Source organism: Mustela nigripes, chromosome 1 (genome assembly GCF_022355385.1).
Source record: "Mustela nigripes isolate SB6536 chromosome 1, MUSNIG.SB6536, whole genome shotgun sequence".
Classification (NCBI taxonomy): domain Eukaryota; kingdom Metazoa; phylum Chordata; class Mammalia; order Carnivora; family Mustelidae; genus Mustela; species Mustela nigripes.
The window spans coordinates 246,002,299-246,021,724 of record NC_081557.1 but is presented as its reverse complement, the minus strand read 5'-3'; the positions used below and the strand labels follow the sequence as shown (position 1 = coordinate 246,021,724).

At 44.5% G+C, this 19,426-nt stretch overlaps 1 protein-coding gene across 4 annotated transcripts in view; it reads right to left on the bottom strand.

The window, feature by feature from the left end:
• Positions 1–6: 6 nt before the first annotated feature.
• Positions 7–19,426, bottom strand: part of KIT (KIT proto-oncogene, receptor tyrosine kinase) — an 86,277-nt gene continuing 66,857 nt past the window's right edge. For 2 of the 4 annotated variants that reach the window (XM_059384128.1, XM_059384134.1), the window contains exons 8-21: positions 17,596–17,710; positions 15,789–15,982; positions 14,070–14,176; positions 13,848–13,974; positions 13,461–13,565; positions 13,264–13,374; positions 11,914–12,064; positions 9,658–9,749; positions 8,889–9,016; positions 7,683–7,805; positions 3,471–3,582; positions 3,256–3,355; positions 2,754–2,859; positions 7–1,674 (exon numbers count right to left, since the gene is read on the bottom strand). In XM_059384128.1, coding sequence (XP_059240111.1) covers positions 1,546–1,674; positions 2,754–2,859; positions 3,256–3,355; positions 3,471–3,582; positions 7,683–7,805; positions 8,889–9,016; positions 9,658–9,749; positions 11,914–12,064; positions 13,264–13,374; positions 13,461–13,565; positions 13,848–13,974; positions 14,070–14,176; positions 15,789–15,982; positions 17,596–17,710 — 1,700 coding nt within the window. In that variant the 3' untranslated portion in view covers positions 7–1,545. The remainder of the gene's footprint in view (positions 1,675–2,753; positions 2,860–3,255; positions 3,356–3,470; positions 3,583–7,682; positions 7,806–8,888; positions 9,017–9,657; positions 9,750–11,913; positions 12,065–13,263; positions 13,375–13,460; positions 13,566–13,847; positions 13,975–14,069; positions 14,177–15,788; positions 15,983–17,595; positions 17,711–19,426) is intronic. The other 2 variants (XM_059384139.1, XM_059384147.1) reach the window with 1 other exon arrangement.

The window sequence follows — 19,426 nt, the reverse complement described above, 5'->3', positions numbered from 1 at the left end:
GAAGAATAACATTCAGGCTACTGCCTAAAGGGTAACATTTAAATATGCTTTAGTGGGAGAGCAGCCTTAGGTCTAAGGAAGGGGTACAGTATGCTGAGTACAAACACCAGGATGCTTGAGGTGTCGGTGACTTGCAAATAAATAAGTATTTAAGCACTCTGCTTCCTATTAGACGCTACGTGAGCTTTGGGGGAAGCTCCTCTAGACAGCGAGATGCAGAGAAACGAGCAGTGAGGATGATGAAGGCCAAGCTACTTCTGGAGTGCTGAAGGACCCTCTTGGGCTGGACAAAAGAAAAAAATCCAAAATATTTGTCTATAAGCATGCGCGGAAGTGCGCACACACACGCACATGCGCGCGCGCGCGCGCGCGCACACACACACGCACACACACACACACACACACACATACACACACACATACTGGCCTGGCGTCCGGGACATGCCTGCAGAGGAGGCTGAATCTATATTTAATTCGAAGAATCCAGACTAGCACAGCACTGTTCAGTCCCTCCCGCGGGAGTCATGCAGTGAACCAGTCACTTTTTCCAACGGCATCGAAGCCATCAAGCACGATGCCTTTCTGAAGCTGGTAGGTTTGCGCTGGAAAATCTGGGGAGCAAGGTTCATAGACTACAAAAGGGGATTTTTGTTAAGATTGTGCTTGGCAATTATGGTCTATTTTTCTTTCAAAACAAAACAAAACACTGTTTCCTTCCAACTCGTCTGGCTCTTCATCTATTTCTAAGCACAGCAGACCTGAGCCAGGGTCGCATCCAGAAACAACACCTTGGGGGACGTCCCCCCGCGAGTATACGACCATGTACAACGTGTAGATGAGTATATACAAATGCCGGCTGGGAGGCCTCCTCTAAGACTCGGCGTCCTAACAGCAAACTCTATTTACAAACCCGGTCAGGAGAACAAAGGCTCGTGCCCGGGTCTTGATTCATGTGCCGGGAGTACTTTCCCATGGCCTCGGTCTCACTCCCAGCATGAAATACTAGATTGCTTAAGCCTAGATATTCATAGACTTCTGCCCTTTGTTCTAAGAACATTCCATTTTCCACATCAGTGATCAGGTCTCAGCTTCTAATCTTGCAGCATCATCATATGGTCAAGGATGATTAGGAGGCCCGCAGGTGACCACTGTGACTTACTCAAATAAACAATCGGTGATGCTTTTCAAACCAAAATCAGAGAAGCCTTGGAAAGGACTCAGGGTGCCCAGCCCAGCCCACCCTCCCTTTCTCCAAGTCTGTTATTATTATTATTATTATTGTTATTTTTTCATTAATGGGGGCCGCCTGGCTCTGGGGAGGAGAAGATACAGTTGGAACTCTTACAACAGGATGCTGGCTGGTGACAAAAATCACTGGCCACTCGAGTGTGCGCATCAAGATGGGATTACAGTGGTGTGTCCACTACTCTGGGACAGGATGCAAGCCGACAGAGAACAAAAACAACCAGTATAGAAACCAAAAGAGCAGGGATCATTCCTGTTGGGGAGGACCCCACCCCCACTCCCACTGGCAGGCCTCCTGCGTCAGACATCTTCGTGCACCAGCAGAGGCTGGGTGGAGGACGCGCTGCTGCCCACGGAGTTGATCCGCACAGAATGGTCCACCACGGGCCGCTCCTGGTGGGGGCTGCCGTTCGCTAGGTTGGAATAAATCTGAGGAACACAAGTCCGCAGTTAATACGCCGGTCCCCGTGACGAACACGGCGACAGGGGGACACGTTGGCAGCTTCGGGATCGCAAGGAACTTACAAAGTCTCTTTGAAAAGGGAGAGGATGGATGGGACTTTCATGGCCAAAAATCCCGAGCACAGTGACAAAAGGAAACATAAACTTTGTTTGATCCCTCATTTCCCCCAAGGTCTGATACATAAGAAGTGATGGCAATTTTTTTAAAAAAGTACTTTTCTATTGGGACATATCTGGGAACAAGAACTACCTAAACTATTAAAAAGGGTTTCTAAACTTCTCTGGCCAAGTATAACCCAATGGCTGAGGTCATCTGCTCGGACACTGGTGGCCCTTCCAGGGCTCTTCCGCTGAGACTTAAACACGTGGGTGGGAAATGCTGTTTACTTTGAAACATGCTCTGACACCCAGAAGTGCTAGCTTGAACCCCAAAATATCAGTGGTATACTCTTAGAAAGGACAGCTCCAAGCACACGATCCATTAAAAAAGCAGCTTAAAAAAAAAATCTGAGTTAAAGCAAGGATCACTAGTTCTTCCTTAAGAGTAGGAGAAGAAATAATGGCTTTGAGTTTAGAATCCCTACCCCAACCCCCCTCACCTCCTCAAATCACCGGCGGGGAATCTCTCGACCTCAAAAAGCTCTTCATTCTATATGGCTGTGGGCATGACGGCTAGCTGCCATTTTCTGGCTACGCCTGTTTGAGCAGGAGGCTTATTTCCCTGCCCTAACAGCTGTCTCTTCTATGCTTTTCATTCTAGTTCACATTACCCCAACTGTCCAAAGGCTGAATGGCCCAGACATGTGAGACGAGAACACACCGATCCCATGACCAGCATCTGGGGTAGGGGGAGGAAACAAAGCCTTCCCCTTTTCCCTCCTCATCTCACATCTTTATGCTCAGAATGGGGGTCTGGCAGAAAGAACTTATTGCCACTGCTTTCCTCGCCCACCCAAAGTCCAGTATGCCGCCTAAGCCAAGGAGACAGGGGTTGGGCCCGAGAAGGAAGCACCCAGGACCGAGAGCGGGGGCCGGAGCGTACTCACATGATTGGAGCTATCTGAAATCTGCTTCTCAATTAGCTGCACAATCTGCTTGAACGTTGGCCTTTTCAGGGGATCAGCATCCCAGCAAGTCTTCATGATGTCATACCTGCGAAGTGAGGGCCATTTCCTATCACTCCTCAACGCCCTTGGCCTGGCTTCTCAGTGTACGCCATGTGACCATCTCAAAAATCATTCCAGGGCCGTGCAACCGGGCATACTAAATGGCGAGGGCATGAAATCAAACACTGGGCCTGTGGAAGACTGCTGACGCTTTCTGCATATTTGGTGACAAGCGATTATGAAAATAAGCTACAAAAATGACACCTGATCAGGATGTCATCAAAAGGAACCAGGAGGTGTTGATACTTCAGACCATCCTGGTGAAACACTGTCGCACCCCTCCACTCCAACACACACACACACACACCCACGTGGGTTTCTGTCTTTGAAAAGGTAAACAAAAGGGGAAGCAGGACCTGCAGGAAAATATCTCAACCCTTACATTTCAGCAGGTGCGTGCTCAGGGCTGAGCATTCGGAACCCTTCCTTGATCATCTTGTAGAACTTAGAATCGACTGGCATCCCAGGGTAGGGGCTGCTTCCTGAGGCACAAACAGTTTACGAATCAGTGTTAATAATAAGCAAGCAGGACGCTGATAACAATCTTAAAGAAGATGCTCGGAAATCTAACCAAGGTGCCCCTGGAAAGCACTTTACCTAAAGAGAATAGCTCCCACAGAAAAATCCCATAGGACCAGACATCACTCTCGAATGTGTACACACAGTTGAAAATGCTTTCCGGTGCCATCCACTTCACAGGCAGCCGAGCCTAGAACGCAAGCACAACACACGTGGTGATGTTAAGTAATCAGTTCAAAAACAAAACTGAAGAGAAAATATTCCTACAGCCATCGCTCCTGCTGAGGGGGTGAGGGCGAGAAGGTGACTGCCATCTCACGAAGGCCTTTTACCCTGCGACCTCAGACAACTCCCCCTACTTCTGAAATAGGTGGTTCACTGAGTACTATCCACATTTTCAAGAAGAGGACCCTCAGGGGTGCCTGGGTGGCTCAGGGGCTCAGGTGGTTAAGCATCTGCCTTTGGCTCAGGTCATGATCCCGGGGTCCTTGGACTGAGCCCTGCATGGGGTTCCTTGCTCAGCGGGGAGCCTGCTTCTCTCTCTGCTCCCACCCCCCGCCCCAGCCCTACTCATGCTCTATTTCTCTCTCACATAAATAAGATCGATCTTAAAAAAATAAGGAAAAAAGATGGGGACATTGAGTCCGTACAGTGTCATCCCTCCTCCGTCCTGCCGTCTGGCGGGCTCCGCAGAGGCCACCTTGCGGCAAGGGGGAGGGTTACGCCAGCGATGGTAGGAAAATGGAGGAGGAAGATTGGGTCCCGGCGCTCTACACCAGCCCCAGTGTGCTGCTAACCACGCTTCTTTTCCTTTTCTTTGGGGTTTTCGGTCATTTCAAACCCAAATTATCCTTTATGAATACGTTGGAAATGTCCTATAAGTATCTGTAATTAAGTCTCAATATGTTCCTCTGTAAAGCAAAAATAATGCTTCCAATTTCCTGAGTTGTTTTGTGGGTTAAGTGAGCTCATGTGGACCGAAGTGCTTAGCACAGTACCGCCGACTCACTCATCTTTCAATAGTCGCCTTGTATAAGCAAGCGCACAAGAACAGTAGCGGCTTCTGGTGACCATCACGGTTCCAAGGCAGCGAGTGGCAGATCTGGGCTTCAAATTCAACAGCGGAGGTTCACATCCTAAATGAACCCTTTCCGTGAAAATCAAACTAAACTTGCTGGGACTATTCCTCTTATAGACATTCTGGATTCCTGGATCTTAGTCTGCCATAAACGACTAGATCAATCCTTCTCTTAATCCATTTAGGATTGAAAACTGGGAAGAGAATTTTTAATCGAGTGTTAAAGTTACTTTAGCCAGCAGGAAAAAAAGCAAGCAAGCAAGCCTTCTAGTATTCCCTCCCCAAATTTATGCTAAAGCTACGATGGGGGCTTTTCATTTATTTGTTTTTTAAGGTTTTATTTATTTAACACAGGGAGAGAGAGCCCAAGCAGGAGAAGTGGCAGGCAGATGGAGAGGGAGAAGCAGCCTCCCCAAGGAGCAAGGGAGTCTGATGTGGGGCTTGATCCCAGGACTCTGGGAGCATGACCTGAGCCGAAGGCAGACGCTTAACTAACTGAGCCCCCCGGGTTAGCTCCCACTATACAGGCGTCCTGGATTCAAGGGCCTATGAACTTGGAAGGGAGAAAGAAGGACATTCTTGTTTTCATTAACTTCTATATGAAGTTTAGCATTTCCTTCAGTGGTGAATGAAGGCAGTAACACCCAGCGATCTTCGCTGTTCCTGTGACTTTGTCACCAGCAGGAACCAACAGTCACTTTCACCATCATGTAATGTCACCAGTCACAGCAGTTTTGAGACCCACGCCTAGAACAGGTTGCTCCACATAACAATGCAGCACAGGTACCGACAGCAAAAATGGGCTTTTTAATAGCATGAGAACTCTATTCCAAATGAACTGTATTTCTTGATCATCCTACAGGTTTTATTTTAGACATTTAAGACAACGTTCTGACAAGGGTTCCAACTGGCCTCACCAGACTATGGAAGGGGCCACGGCAGAAAAAATGACTCAGAACCTATGTGGATTGAGTGGAAGAACCTTCTGAGAAGCGGACACAGGGAGACGACACACGGCCACGATGTCGTAAATTTGGGGCAGTAACATGTCGTGTGAGCCTGGTGAAGAGAGATCTGTAACTGGTTAGCTCGACACGCCTAAGCTGGAGCCCCCAGTCTAGAAGCCTGGTGGGACCTAACCCACCCTTGTGCATTTCAGCAAAGGTCCCCAAGCAGTAACAAGTTACTACGAAGCTGAGGCATAACCACTGTCACAGTTATTTATATTCCAAATCAGACATCTACAAAGAAGAGAAGAAAAGAGCTGCTGGGGCGCGTGGCTGGCTCAGTGGGTTAAAGCCTCTGCCTTCAGCTCAGTCATGATCTCAGGGTCCTGGGATCGAGCCCCGCATGGGGCTCTCTGCTCAGCAGGGAGTCTGCTTCCCTTCCTCTCTCTCTGCCTACCTCTCCGCCTGCTTGTGATCTCTCTCTGTCAAATAAATAAATAAAATCTTTAAAAAAAAAAAAAAGAAGAAGAAGAAAAGTGCTATATTAGGAGCAATATGGCTCACACTGTCCTAAGCATGTCACCAAGATGAACTCATTTAATCCTCAAAACTTTATGAGGCAGGTGACAGGATCACGTCCAATAGGAAGGAAAAAAAGCAAGGTTGAAGGGCATTGGGTAATTCTCGCAAATATCCCACCGCCACTAAATGACGGAATCAGATGCGAACTCGGCAAGACTGGGTCCAGAACCCGCTGCTTTCCTCCTCATGCCCTTCTTTGACTACTGAAAGGCCCAGATAAGGAACCACCTCTTGTTCCTTCTTCCAATAGTGCATGCACCGGGCTGGAGAGAACCTGGTTCCATTAACCCTCATAATGATGAAATCTAGTCTTAGAAGAGATTTATTAGAAATACATGTTTTGAGGGGGCGCCTGGCTGGCTCAGTCAGTTAAGCGTCTGCCTTTGGCTCGGGTCATGATCCCAGCATCCTGGGATCGAGCCTTGCATCGGGCTCTCTGCTCAGCGGGAGCCTACTTTTCCCTATTCTCTGCCTGCAACCCCCGCTGCTCATGCTCTCATTCTCTCTCTCTCTCTCTCAAATAAATAAACAATCTTTTTTTTTTTTTTTTAAGATTTATTTATTTATTTGACAGAGAGAAATCACAAGAAGTCACAGAGGCAGGCGGAGAGAGAGGAGGAAGCAGGCTCCCCGCTGAGCAGGGAGCCCGATGCGGGGCTCGATCCCAGGACCCTGGGATCATGACCTGAGCCAAAGGCAGAAGCTTTAACCCACTGAGCCATCCAGGCGTCCCTCAAATAAATAAATATCTTAAAAAAAAAAAAAAGAAAGAAAGAAAGAAAGAAACGGCTTGATCAGGACATAAAGCCAGCAACATTTCTACAAAATCAAGTCAAGTATAGCCTACCCTATGGTGATGGCGGAGAAAATACTACATTATCATAAGGGACAGAAATAACTACTTCCAGGAATAAATCTGGACTAGGGAAATGGGCCTGGGCAAACAGACACACAAGGATGTATGCACAGGACTCGATGGCTTCCCATAGTAATGGGATGCTGCTTTGGAGATCACGGGCTCTGGTTTCAGGCCTTACTGAACTGTGACAGCTCTGAAAGAGTGAAGTTTATTACTAAAACATATAAAACATACTGAGTTTTAGTTTTTCCAACTCTGAAAATGTGAGGACATCGCAGGGGGTTGTTCTGATGATATAGTGAGAACTGGCAGGGAAATAAAGCACTTTGAAATAAAATCACTATGTTCTCTAACCCAATTATTACTTATGAACCTATTTAATATGACCGCTATTGATTAGACGATCCAACATTCTACATACCTAATTCTGAACGCTACCTTAGATATTTTAATCTTTTTCACATAGCATGTCAATCTCCAAATAAAATTGCCCTGCTGTGACCTTCAGGCCCACATTTGTTTCACTTGAACAAACTAGAGTTCATTGCTATTCTCAGGCTATAATGAAAATTAAGGCTATTTCTGTTTCTTTCACATGCCCCATAATTACACAATTAGAATTAGGAATTCTATTATCGGAATGTTAGTTGTAGTAATGTTCAGCATACCATGCAAATTTTGCTGAAGTACACTTAATTTGACTGCTAAAATGCATGATATCTCAAAGGTAGGATTTGCATTAGGAAACTCATAAAAAGCAATTCTTAGAAAAACTTGAAACTAAAATCCTTCACTGGACTGTCAAGCAGAGAGTGGGTACTCACGTTTCCTTTGACCACATAATTAGAATCATTCTTGATGTCTCTGGCTAGACCAAAATCACAAATCTTTGTGATTCGACCGTGAGTAAGGAGGATATTTCTAGCAGCCAAGTCTCTGTGAATACACTATTAGGAGAGTAGGAGAGAAAAGAAAACCATTTACATTTATTTTAAACTCTTCAGGAATGAAAACTATGTCCAACACATTCTAGAATGCTGCTCTGTCACACAAATCCAGTACCTCGGCTTTCCAATGAAACTATTCGGTGCACCAAAAATAAAGATCTAAATTATGCTTTGAATGATGTTCAGAATTTGTGTTTCACATCGTTAGGACCTTAATTACGATAATCACTTTCCAAACCAACTCGAATGGATTTTTTTTTCTCCTTAGGACTGCTCTCATTCATAGAAAAATACATTAAAAATAGTCCTATCATATTTCTTAAACCGAAAACTCATGCATGCCTCTCTTTGAAGGTCCTTTTACAGAGTTTTTAAAACATCTTTGCAACTCCAATTCAATGTTTCCCAAGGACACAGGGAAGGGGTTCTTTATTGCAGCCATCCTATATCACACTCTTTCCGTTTGGTCACTGTTGGGAAATGTCACCAATGACCCTGAAGGGTGGGATCCGTTACCTCCTGCTAGACTGCAAGTCCCATTTGCTAAGGAAATCCTCTGGACATAGTCCAGAGACTATGTTCCTCGCTTTGGTTCCCTCATTCTCTTCCTATCCTTATCTTTCCCCCCAATACTTATTACTCTCTGGTTCCTTATTCCCCCAACACTTTCATGAACCCATACAATAGCTGAGGCCTTTCAATAAAACCCAAGTGTGTCCTTCACCAAGCCCAGCACCTGCCATGAGGCACCCCTCCTTTTGCCGATAAAATCATTATCTATTTTCTAGGAGCAGCTCCCATATCCTGACAGCCAAAATTTTTAAATGAATTCACTGCATAAAAAAAATTTTTTTTCATAGAAAGCTCATTTAGACAGGCCTGCACTTTAAAGCTTATAAATGAGAATAGGAATTCCAAAGAGAGAGCAGTTGGAGCATGAAGAAACTGAATTTCCTCTGTTGTGGGTTACCACACTTCCAAATGACACTGTGTATTCTAACCAGGGCTCTAAAAGGCTGCATGGGGGTGGGGGGATGGGGGGTGGGGGTGGGGCGTTCTGCTAACAGAACCACGCCTACTCACATTCTTGGAGGCGAGGAAGGCCATGCCCTTGGCCACCTGGTAAGAAAAGCTCAACAAGTCCTCCAGGTCTAGAGCCAACTCGTCATCTTCCATGATGGCGGGAGTCACATCTCTTTCTATGTATGAACCTGTCAGGAGAAGGAGCACTTTCTTAGCAATTAAACCTCAGAGCTTAGAAAACAGAAGACAGTGACAAGGATACCACGGCTGGTAATGAAGGAGCTGACGTGACTATGCAGGCAAGTCACCTGCCTAGCGTTGAGGAAAGGTAAGTGTCCAAGCTAGTATTCACAATCTGGGGCTTCAGGTGAGGAAGATGGTAAATAAATATAAAAATCTATTTTTGGGGACGCCTGGGTGGCTCAGTTCGTTGGACACCTGCCTTCGGCTTAGGTCATGATCCCAGAGTCCCGGGATCGAGTCCCGCATCGGGGTCCCAGCTCCACAGGGAGTCTGCTTCTCCCTCTGACCTTCTCCTTGCTCATGCTCTCTCTGTCTGTCTCTCAAATAAATAAATAAAATTTTTTTTTAAAAATCTATTTTTTGATATGCAAAATACAATCTGATACCCATGTTATTTTCATATATGCAGTGAGATGTTCCTATACAGTAACAAATGCTCTGACCCCAATACCCACAGGGAACCCTAACTGCCACTGACCGGTGGCACTGGGCATTGGGCCCTACTGGAAAAGAACCAATCACTAGGGGGCAAACTGGTACATTTCACCGTGGTATGAGAAATCCTGATTGTTTGATAGGTACCCACCTATCCTTGCCGATCTCCTCTTGTCCGCCTTGGTCGGCACAACATAGGAAACTCCAGGTTTCATGTCCATGTATTCATTAGTACTGTCATTGCTGTGAGAGATGAAACATCCATCCATCCATCAAATCAGGACTGAATAGAACGGGAGACAGGGGAAGTACCCACGGGGCAGGCTCTATCTCCCCACTGCCTTTTTTACGTAAGAGGCTGATTTTGTTCAAAGAAAGTATTGCCAAGTTTGAATGCAGAAAATCTTGTTCATAAGATAGGAGTTTTTAATATTCAACATTAGGGTCCAACGCCCGGGAATGAGACCGTCTTTTTTGTGTTCAATCACTGATGGGACTCGGGTTAGAAATTTCCCATCTCTTGACACCAGGGATTTAATGGGAAACAGAGAGCCAAAAACATTATCCCCCATCCCCTCAAACTCTCTAAATTAGCCCCAAGAGACAAAATGAAAGAGACAAGGAAGACACAAAGACCAAGAGCTTCCGATTGTGGGATTGGGGGGAAGGCAGGGATCGTTAACATATAGCGACTGATGGAAGAAGGTTTGAAAAAACCAAGTTTAGTTCAGATAAACACCAATAATTTGGATGATTTTCTGAACCATCTGGACCTCTTGAATCTGCAACATTTGGCTGGAAAGTCTTCAAGATTTCTAGTACTTCCTGCTTCTGATTAGCATAGAAACACTATGACAACAATCTCCTTCGGAGTATGCTGGTGGTTCCAGTCCCATATGGGATCCCAAAACACAAAGAACACCACATCGGATTGAACAATTTGGGCCATTATTTCAGAAAGTTGAGAAACAGATATGGGGCCAAGGTTTCAGAAATAAGGCAAAGTGGCTCATTTACTCACACAAAGAGCATATGCTCTGGAGAAACTAACAAAAGGTGGTTTGTTTCGTATTTTACTCCCACTTGACACCACCTAAGTCTATAGGACTTAAAAAAAAAAAAAAAGGTAAAATAAAAAGGCTTCATCTGGGGTTTAAAACTTTAGCCAGGGGTACAAAAAAGAGCTTTAAAAGGTAACTGCCCATCAGTAATAGTTACTAAAGTCTTCTCGAGGGCCTGGAGTGAAGTTTAAGAAATAAAGTCCTGCTGTCTCAAAATGCAGAGGACAGAATGAATAAAAAAGGAGAAGAGAAACCCTCCACACAACTTCAGAAATATAAAGTATAAGGGATTATAAAATATAAAGTATAAAGTATACTTATACTTAAAGTAGAAAGCATGATGAATAGGATTTCTGTTGGGCGGGGTGATCTAGGAAATCTTCCTCAATGGTGGCTCTACCTTTGGAAAGAACAGACCAGGCATGGCAGAGAAGAATGTTATTCTGACTGTAAGCCACACTAGCTGTTCTTAAAGGAATCTGAAGCTCTTTATCCACCATTCAAATTCAGAACAATATTAAAGATGAAAGTGATGAAAATAAGGTACAGAATTGTTAAAAATGTGTTAGAGTCACTGTGCCTTTTTATAGCATGAGGAGTTTAAATTAAAAAAAAAAAAAAAAAGGGCAAGGTATACAGAAATAATTCAGAGGTAGATGGTGAGAAACCTATGTGCCGAGATATGTTCAGAGCTCTCTTGCAACCCTGTTAAAAGTTTTCAAGAAATTTACCAAGACAACTTGACAGGCTTTAACATTTTCCCTATAAGCAGCATCTCACTATAGAGATACATAAAGTAGCAAGCCCAACAGAATAAACAAAATGACACAGAAGAATAGAGCCATGGGCGCCTGGGTGGCTCAGTGGGTTAAAGTCTCTGCCTTCGGCTCAGGTCATGGTCCAGGGTCCTGGGATCGAGCCCCGCGTCGGGCTCTCTGCTCGACAGGGAGCCTGTTTCCCTTCCTGTCTCTCTGCCCACCTCTCTGCCTACTTGTGATCTCTGTCAAATAAATAAATAAAATATTAAAAAAAAAAAAAAAGAATAGAGCCATGATAAGAGAAACAGGTATAGAATTCATTCCACGGAACAGAATTAACACTTAGAAAAAAATGAAAGATGCATCCAAAAAAAAAAATCAATAAAAAATCTAAGTTTAATACTACTTAAATCTTTACAAACACTATTCAAACTTTCCAAATTGTTGATGACACCTAAATGATTTAATAATTCTGATTTGGCGCCTTAAAGTACCTCTGTTCGTTTGTTTAAAGAATCAGCCTTGATTGCAAACCCTTATGACCCCACGAACTGCCTATCAACAGCTATTTATGTAAATCAGTCTTACCACGAAGACTCCTTTGAATGCAGAAGGTTCTTATAAAGTGCCACTTCGGAGTGATCTTCCTGCTTTGAGCAAATAAATGAATCACGTTTTCTTCGCAAAAAATTCAAAAGATCACCATAGCAACAGTATTCAGTAATGACCAGGGTGGGTCCTACAGGCATATAAAGGAAGGTTAAAAAGAGGTGAGTTTTATAGAAACAATACCCATAAACACACTCAGGGGTGATCATAACCATTTTTATTCCGGTTCATTGCTAAGCCTACTGAGAATCAGCGTTCTGGGGAGCACAGCTCTCCAGGTAAGCCTCCTTGGACCTGATGTCCTAAGTGACGTCCATGCTCGGAGGCCCAGCTAGACTGCTGGCATCACACACAAGAGTTACTGCTTTCGACGTTATACCCTTAACAAATTTCCCGCATGAACCCTTTGAGTCCCTTATTTGTAGCAGAGCTTCACGCGTTCTCAATGTCATTATGGAAATGACGAAGGGCACAAAGTGTGGCATAAAAGGAAAACCAATGGCACAGAACAGCCAGCTGAGCCGAGCCCCAGGGGGTAGGCGAGCACCTGAGTGGCAGGGCGTCACCTGCCTCCTCAGTGCGACCTGCCACCAGGGTTTTCCATGTGGTGAAGGTTCCTCACGCTGCCGCTCTCAAGTTAGGAGACAACAAACCGACTTGGGCAGAAACTTCCATGAACAAGTCATGATGGGGAAGCCACGTGTATGGGGCTGTTTTAAGAAATTCTCTAAGCCGTCAACTTGACCGTGAATCCCTATACATCTCGAGGAAGAGCTCGGTTACACATCTTTGCTCCTTTACGACCAAAATGAGAAACATCACAGACATCCTTGATGGAAGGCTCTGCTTCGGAATCGCTTTCAACTGGAAATCCAGTTTTTTACAGAAGTGAAGTGTTTGCCTCATTTGGTGTGTATTTGAGAACTGGCAGGCTTCAAAGTCTACCTTTGATTGTGGTATGCAAATGAATGGTAACCCTTTAGTGACTGACTACGATTTGGCAAACTATCAAACTTGGAAAAAAAGAGCTTTCTGGGCGAGAGGAGAGACGTTCTCAGGAGACTTAAGAGGTCCCTCTTGATGCAACGGCTATGACAATAACCAGGGTGTGTCCTGGGCTGTCCCACCCCCTGATGATAAAACTAAAATACACATTCTTAAGAACAACAGCTTTTGGGGGGAAGGGATGTGAAATCTCGCAAGAGGTAGCAACCTGGGTGAAAATCTGGCAAGAGTTTGATATAATCAAGCCCTGTTGAAATCATATTAAAATCTCCCCTCTTTTGATAATTTGAAAGATAGTAAAAGTTAATTTGGTCACAGTCTTACCTCCAACGGTGCACGCTCCGAGAAGATTCACAATATTCATGTGATTACCGAGGTAACTCAAGACTTTGAGCTCAGACATTAGGGCTTCCCGTTCAGTTAAATGGGCACTTGCTAAAATGAGGAAAATGTTTCATTTTAGCAAAAAGCAAACACGGCAAGCCAATGCTGAGGGCATAGAGGAGCCTGGGGAAACTTACGTTTGAGCATCTTAACGGCGACAGTCATGGCGGCATCCGACTTAATGAGGCCGTATGCGGTAGCCTCAACCACTTTCCCAAAGGCCCCGGCACCCAGAGTTTTCCCTGCCGAGAAGAAGAGAGTAAATGGTGGTGGTGGGACCAAAGGACCACCTGGGTAATTTCAAAGTCAACAATTAAGGAATTGTTAAGGAATTAAGGACAAGTCTGTCTAGAGACATTTCTCCATTAATGCACTTTATGCAAAATCTATCAAAAGCAGTGAAATGTCACGGAAAATAGTCACTGGTCTCGGATGAAAAGAACAGAGGCAGTGAGTGGGGTTCCCTAAAGTCATTGTTATGTGCACACAAAAAGGTTACGTGGAAAGCCCATTTTCATACTGACCAAAACTCAGCCTGTTTCTGGGAAACTCCCATTTATGATCATAAGGAAGCTGTGTTGGGTCTATGTACACATAATTGTTTCCATTTATCTCCTCAACAACCTTCCACTGTACTTCATACATGGGTTTCTGGTCGGGGGGAGAAAGGGAGAGAAACACCATCTTTTAATGATTAATGTTTCAATCACTGCAGCCTTGAGGGTGGAGAACAAATGAAGGATTACCTGTAAATATTTGTAGGTAAGAATCATCACGATAATGCACATCATACCAGCTGCGATCACAAAACCAATCAGCAAAGGTGTGAAGAGGGTGTGGGGATGGATTTGTTCTAAAATGAAAGGGGAATGTGGAATCACAACCTATTAGCAGGGATGGATCATTGCCACAACCACCTCACCCCAAACTCACCCATCCCCCCCCCCCCTTTACAGCCCATGAGCAGGGTTCAAAGCCAAGCAGATCTCATCAGCTCCTTGCCTTGCTAATATCACCTTATTCTTTTTTTTTTTTTAAAGATTTTATTTATTTATTTGACAGATTACAAGTAGGCAGAGAGGCAGGCAGGGAGAGAGAGGGGGAAGCAGGCTCCCTGCTGAGCAGAGAGCTGGATGTGGGGCTCGATCCCAGGACCCTGAGATCATGATCTGAGCTGAAGGCAGAAGCTTTAACCCACTGAGCCACCCAGGCGCCCCATATCATCTTACTCTTATGATTCAAAAGAATCTTTTGAAATAACAACTTGAAACCAGACTGCTGTGGAAGCTGAGATTTCTGTAGCACAAGAAGAATTTTATGCTGTTTTGTCCATGAAAAGCAACATTTGATGAACTTTTGTACTTCAACCAAATTCCTGCCTCAGACAACTTTAAGAAGTTTCCTTTATGGATAGTTTCTATTTTCTTCTTTAAGCTTCCCTGTATTGTCTAAATTTTTTACACTGAGCAAGAATTTCTTCTACAACCAAGAAAACATGTTTAAAGTATTCTTTTCATTGCCAGTCCGAGGGAAAAATCTGGATGAAGAACAATGTAAGATTCTTCCCCTCATTACTCAAAAACTGGAAGTGTACCACTCACTGGCACACACCTTCGCCAGTTCGAGAAAACAAAAACTACGCCCCACGCAGATGGGTGCCCGGTTTCTTTGTCCTCTAACTTCATACCAATTCATCAATTTGCCCCACAAGGATCATTTAACTTATGGTAGGAGAGCTAGTCCCTCGTGAACCAAATTTTACAAACATTAAAGAAATAGCTCAAAAAAAAAAAAAAATAGCTCAGTGACATAACTTCATAAAATGCAGTGTTCACTTTTGGACATCTGGCAATGTGTTAAAATGCATGATTTTCAATAACTAAAATCTTGAATTTAATTTGGAGGTACCTGAGTGGCTCAGCGGATTAAAGCCTCTGCCTTTGGCTCAGGTCATGATCCCAGGGTCCTGGGATCAAGCCCTGCATTGGGCTTGCTGCTTAGTAGGGGACCTGCTTCCTCCTCCCTCTCTCTCTGCCTACTTGTGATCTCTGTCAAATGAATAAATAAATAAGATCCTTTAAAAATAAATAAATAAATAAATAAATAGAATTTTAATTTTTAAATTGCCCCAATTCTCATTATATTTGGCTATAAGGCAAATGCACTTTCCTATTTTCTCTCTGTACCCCTTTTTTAATGAGAATGACTGGAAATATGCAATTCACTATACATACATACACACATACACATGCACGCATACGTACATATGGGTGCATGCACATAAATGCATACGTGTTACCAATGAACTAGTACAGAATGAAACTTAGTGAGTTTGATGACAGCATGGGACAATGTCGAGATTACCAGAAATGACATGGCCATTGATGGAATGGACTTAAAATCATGACTGATATGGTGGGCAGAGCCTAAACATCCCCTTAAAATTGGATTAAAAAGAAATATACCTTTGCTGTTACCTTTAAATGCAAAGTTAAAAAAGGCAGAACTCCTGCCCACATTGTTGTAAGCCCTACACTCGACCGTGCCGTTGTGCTTGAATGCACTATAATCAATGGAGCTCTGAACCACGAGTTTTCCAGACGGTGAGACAGAGGAGTTTTGCAACTGCACATCCATTGGTCCAACAGGAAGGGAACATCTGGAGAGAAAAAAAGAACAAAAAACTTCGCTCAATCGCTCAATCACACTCGACTTGGCGAACTTTTACAACAAAGCTAGTGGGTCATCATCAGAAATGTCCTCTTACATACAACCAAGAGTGTGAGGATGGATGGGCCCTTCCCTGGTGCCGAGAGCAAGAAGAGCATGGTGGGAAAGAAGAAACAGGGAGTGAGACAGGAGTCTGAATCCTTATTCAAACACCTTACAGACCAGATACTTAAAACTCTCCAGGACTCAGTTCCCGCAGCTAGAAGATGGGGACGGTGAGACCCGCGTTAGAGGGTAACTGAGAGAGCTGGAAATAATGAACAAAAAGATGGCTGGCACTCAGTAGACCTGATCAAGTAACTGTGAAGGGGATAAGCGGGCTGAAGAAAAGAGCCCAGAGGAGGCAAGAGTTCAAGGCTATGAGGATGAAGACAGGGCGGCTCCCAACGCCCCAGCAGCTGAGATCCTGAGCCAGGTTTTATGGAGGAGACAGAGGCTGGACCACTGGCTTGTACCCCAAGTGGGAAAGCCCATCAGGGGCAAAGCTCAGAGGACCCCATTTTAAATTATGTCCCCCGTATACCTAACACTTTTCTAGTCCCTTACCTCACTTTATTTTCCTTGTTAGCACTTAACTGTTTGTCTTCTGCTCACCTCTACCCCCTTAGATATGAACTCACAAAGCAGGCACTCAGGTGCGTTCTGCTCACTAGACCAGCATCTGGCATACAGCTGGTCCTCCATAAGTGTTTGCTGGATGGGCGACAGTGACTGCTGGGGTTGCCTTCATGGTACAGGCTTTTCCAGGGCTCTCAAGTCCTCCTTACTGTTTCCCAAAGAACACATACTACTAAAGCTCCGCGGAAAACAGCAATCCTATGTAACCTCTTCCGAGTTGTTGTGATAAAAAGGACTACTCCATGAAAAAATAAAATTTCTATTATTATCCTGACTATTCAATTGTGATGTTACACTGGGCTTTTAAAGCCTGAGCACAAAATAGCATTTGATGGATAAAAACAGCCAGGGCGACCCCATTTTCATCTTCAGGTAATGTGAAAGGACAATTTAAGGCTTAAGTGCAGACCGGGAGGGAGAGGAAGCACAATGCCAGATGTGTTGTGTTCCGGGGCGCCTAATCAAGGAGAAAACCTTTTAAAAACACAGAGCTTACACATGCCGTACGTATGTTGTAACTGCGCGATCATTACTTTTTGGTAACTTGGCAATTAACTTCTGAGGCAATTTTTTTTCATGATAACTACAGCCGCTTTTCCCACACACATTGCCTCCCGTGTATAGAATGGAAATCTAATTACTCTGTCCTGGAAAATTGCTTTATCTACCTGCAGGCTAGAAATTGCATGATAAATCCAAAAGATAACCACCAAAAGAAGAGAAGTCACTCAGTAATCATTTTTCAGCAAACAAAATTAACGTCTACCACAAAAAATACAGCAATTATGCCCCCCCCAAGCCACATGGATAGAAAAATATAATCAAACAAATTAAAAAAAAAAATCTGAAAATCTATCTGACACGCAACTACACTGCAGCCCTCCCCTCATGCGTGTCAAGTAGTACCCAAAATAATCCTCTCACCTTGGCTCGGTTCCTGGGCAAAAATACCAATCTACTGTGGGCTCTGGGAACCCAGATACCACACACTGGAGCATGCCATTCACGAGACTTTCATGACTCAGGATTTCTGGTTTGGCTGCAGGAACAGAGAAACGGCCATTCATCAGACTGCTGGAAAACTTCATCACAACCCCCCACCCCCACCCCCGACACACTCACACACACACACACACACACACACACAGAGTTTTCGAATCCTCAGAACTTTGCTTGAGGCTGAAGAGGAGGACCCTGTGGGAACACGTTCAAGGGGGGAGAAATCTTAAGCTGTGTGTGGGAGGCACAGGGAGGCAGAGATGCAGGTCAGACCAGGAAAGGCTTTCACGGTTCGAGATGCCCGGCCCCAGTGTAGACGGTCTACAATGCAGATTGGGGGGGGGGGGGGTCCCTGAGAAACTTCCTGTTTGGGGACAACGGAAGTGGGGTTCGCAGGACCCCACTGGCCGGGTTTCTGTCTCCAGTGAGGCAGAATCTGAAAGACTGCTTCTAACCCAAACTTTAGGATTCCAGACTGTTGTGAAGGTGGAAATCCTGTTTAAGATTCCTGCCATCAGAATTTCAAATGACTGAATCTGCCACAGGAATTTCAAGTTATGGTGCAGACTGGAGGGGATAAAATTAAGAGGACTCACAGGAAAAGAGAAGGGCCCCCTCCCCCGCCACCCCCTCCTACAGGAATGTCCTTTCTGGGGTGGGGAGGGGCAGAAGGGAGTGGCTGGAAATAAAAGAAGTGAATCACCCTATTTAGAGAAGCCAAAACATAAGAGTAAAATACAATATGGGCTTTTAACTCCAAATTTGTATTTCAAATGCAAAATATGGACAGAAAATTGTAACAGGAAACCAGCCCAAGAGTTTTATTCATACGTACATCTAAACCTGTGTATAATCACTGAAAAGCTAAGTTGTATCAGCAGGAATGCTCTAATTTGACATTTCTGGGTAACGACAATAATCAACAGGTATTCAATCAAGAGTGCCTGAAGCACTGCGATTTCCTGAGATTATTTTCTAAAGGGAAAGGAAAATGAACTTAATACATTCAGTTGTTCTTTTTTCTTTTCTTTTCTTTTTTTTTTTTAAGATTTTATTTATTTATTTGAGAGAGAGGGAGCACTTATAAGCAGGGGAGTGGCAGGCAGAAACAGAGGGAGAAGCAGACCCCCTGCTGAGCAGGGAGCCTGGGACTCGAACCCAGGACCCCGGGATCATGACATGAGCCAAAGGCAGAGGCTTAACCAAATGAGCCACAGGCGCCCTATTACATTCAGCTGTTCTACTGGAAATATATCTGAAGGATTCTAACCCTTTAAGAATAAGTACACTAAGCCGTAGAATCTGACAGCAGGGGCGGGGATGCGCTTGCCCCGAGTCCTTAGTCCGCCATCGGGACAGAACTCTGGGAGCTGCACGCGGGGCGGGCGCACCTGCACACGGACTCCCACGTTCGCCAATCCTCTGCCCTCCATCAAGTTTCCTCATGAGTCATATGGGAACAACAACAGTACCATCTCATAGCGATACTACGAGAATTAAATGAGATCGAGTCCACGAAGAAGCAGGATTCTCAGATAGGAAACAGATTTATTCATTATTAATTTATTAACGATTCAGTTACTATTTTCTATTCAGAGTACCTCCCTTTGGTTAATCAAGTCTGCTACCAATTAAATTAACTGTCTTTGCCACTCTGAATATTCTCTTCAGTGATCTAAAAACGACTTAAGATAGTGTGAGAATTAATGTGCTTGTGTTTTAACCCCATGCACTGGGACTCTGACCTCAATCATGT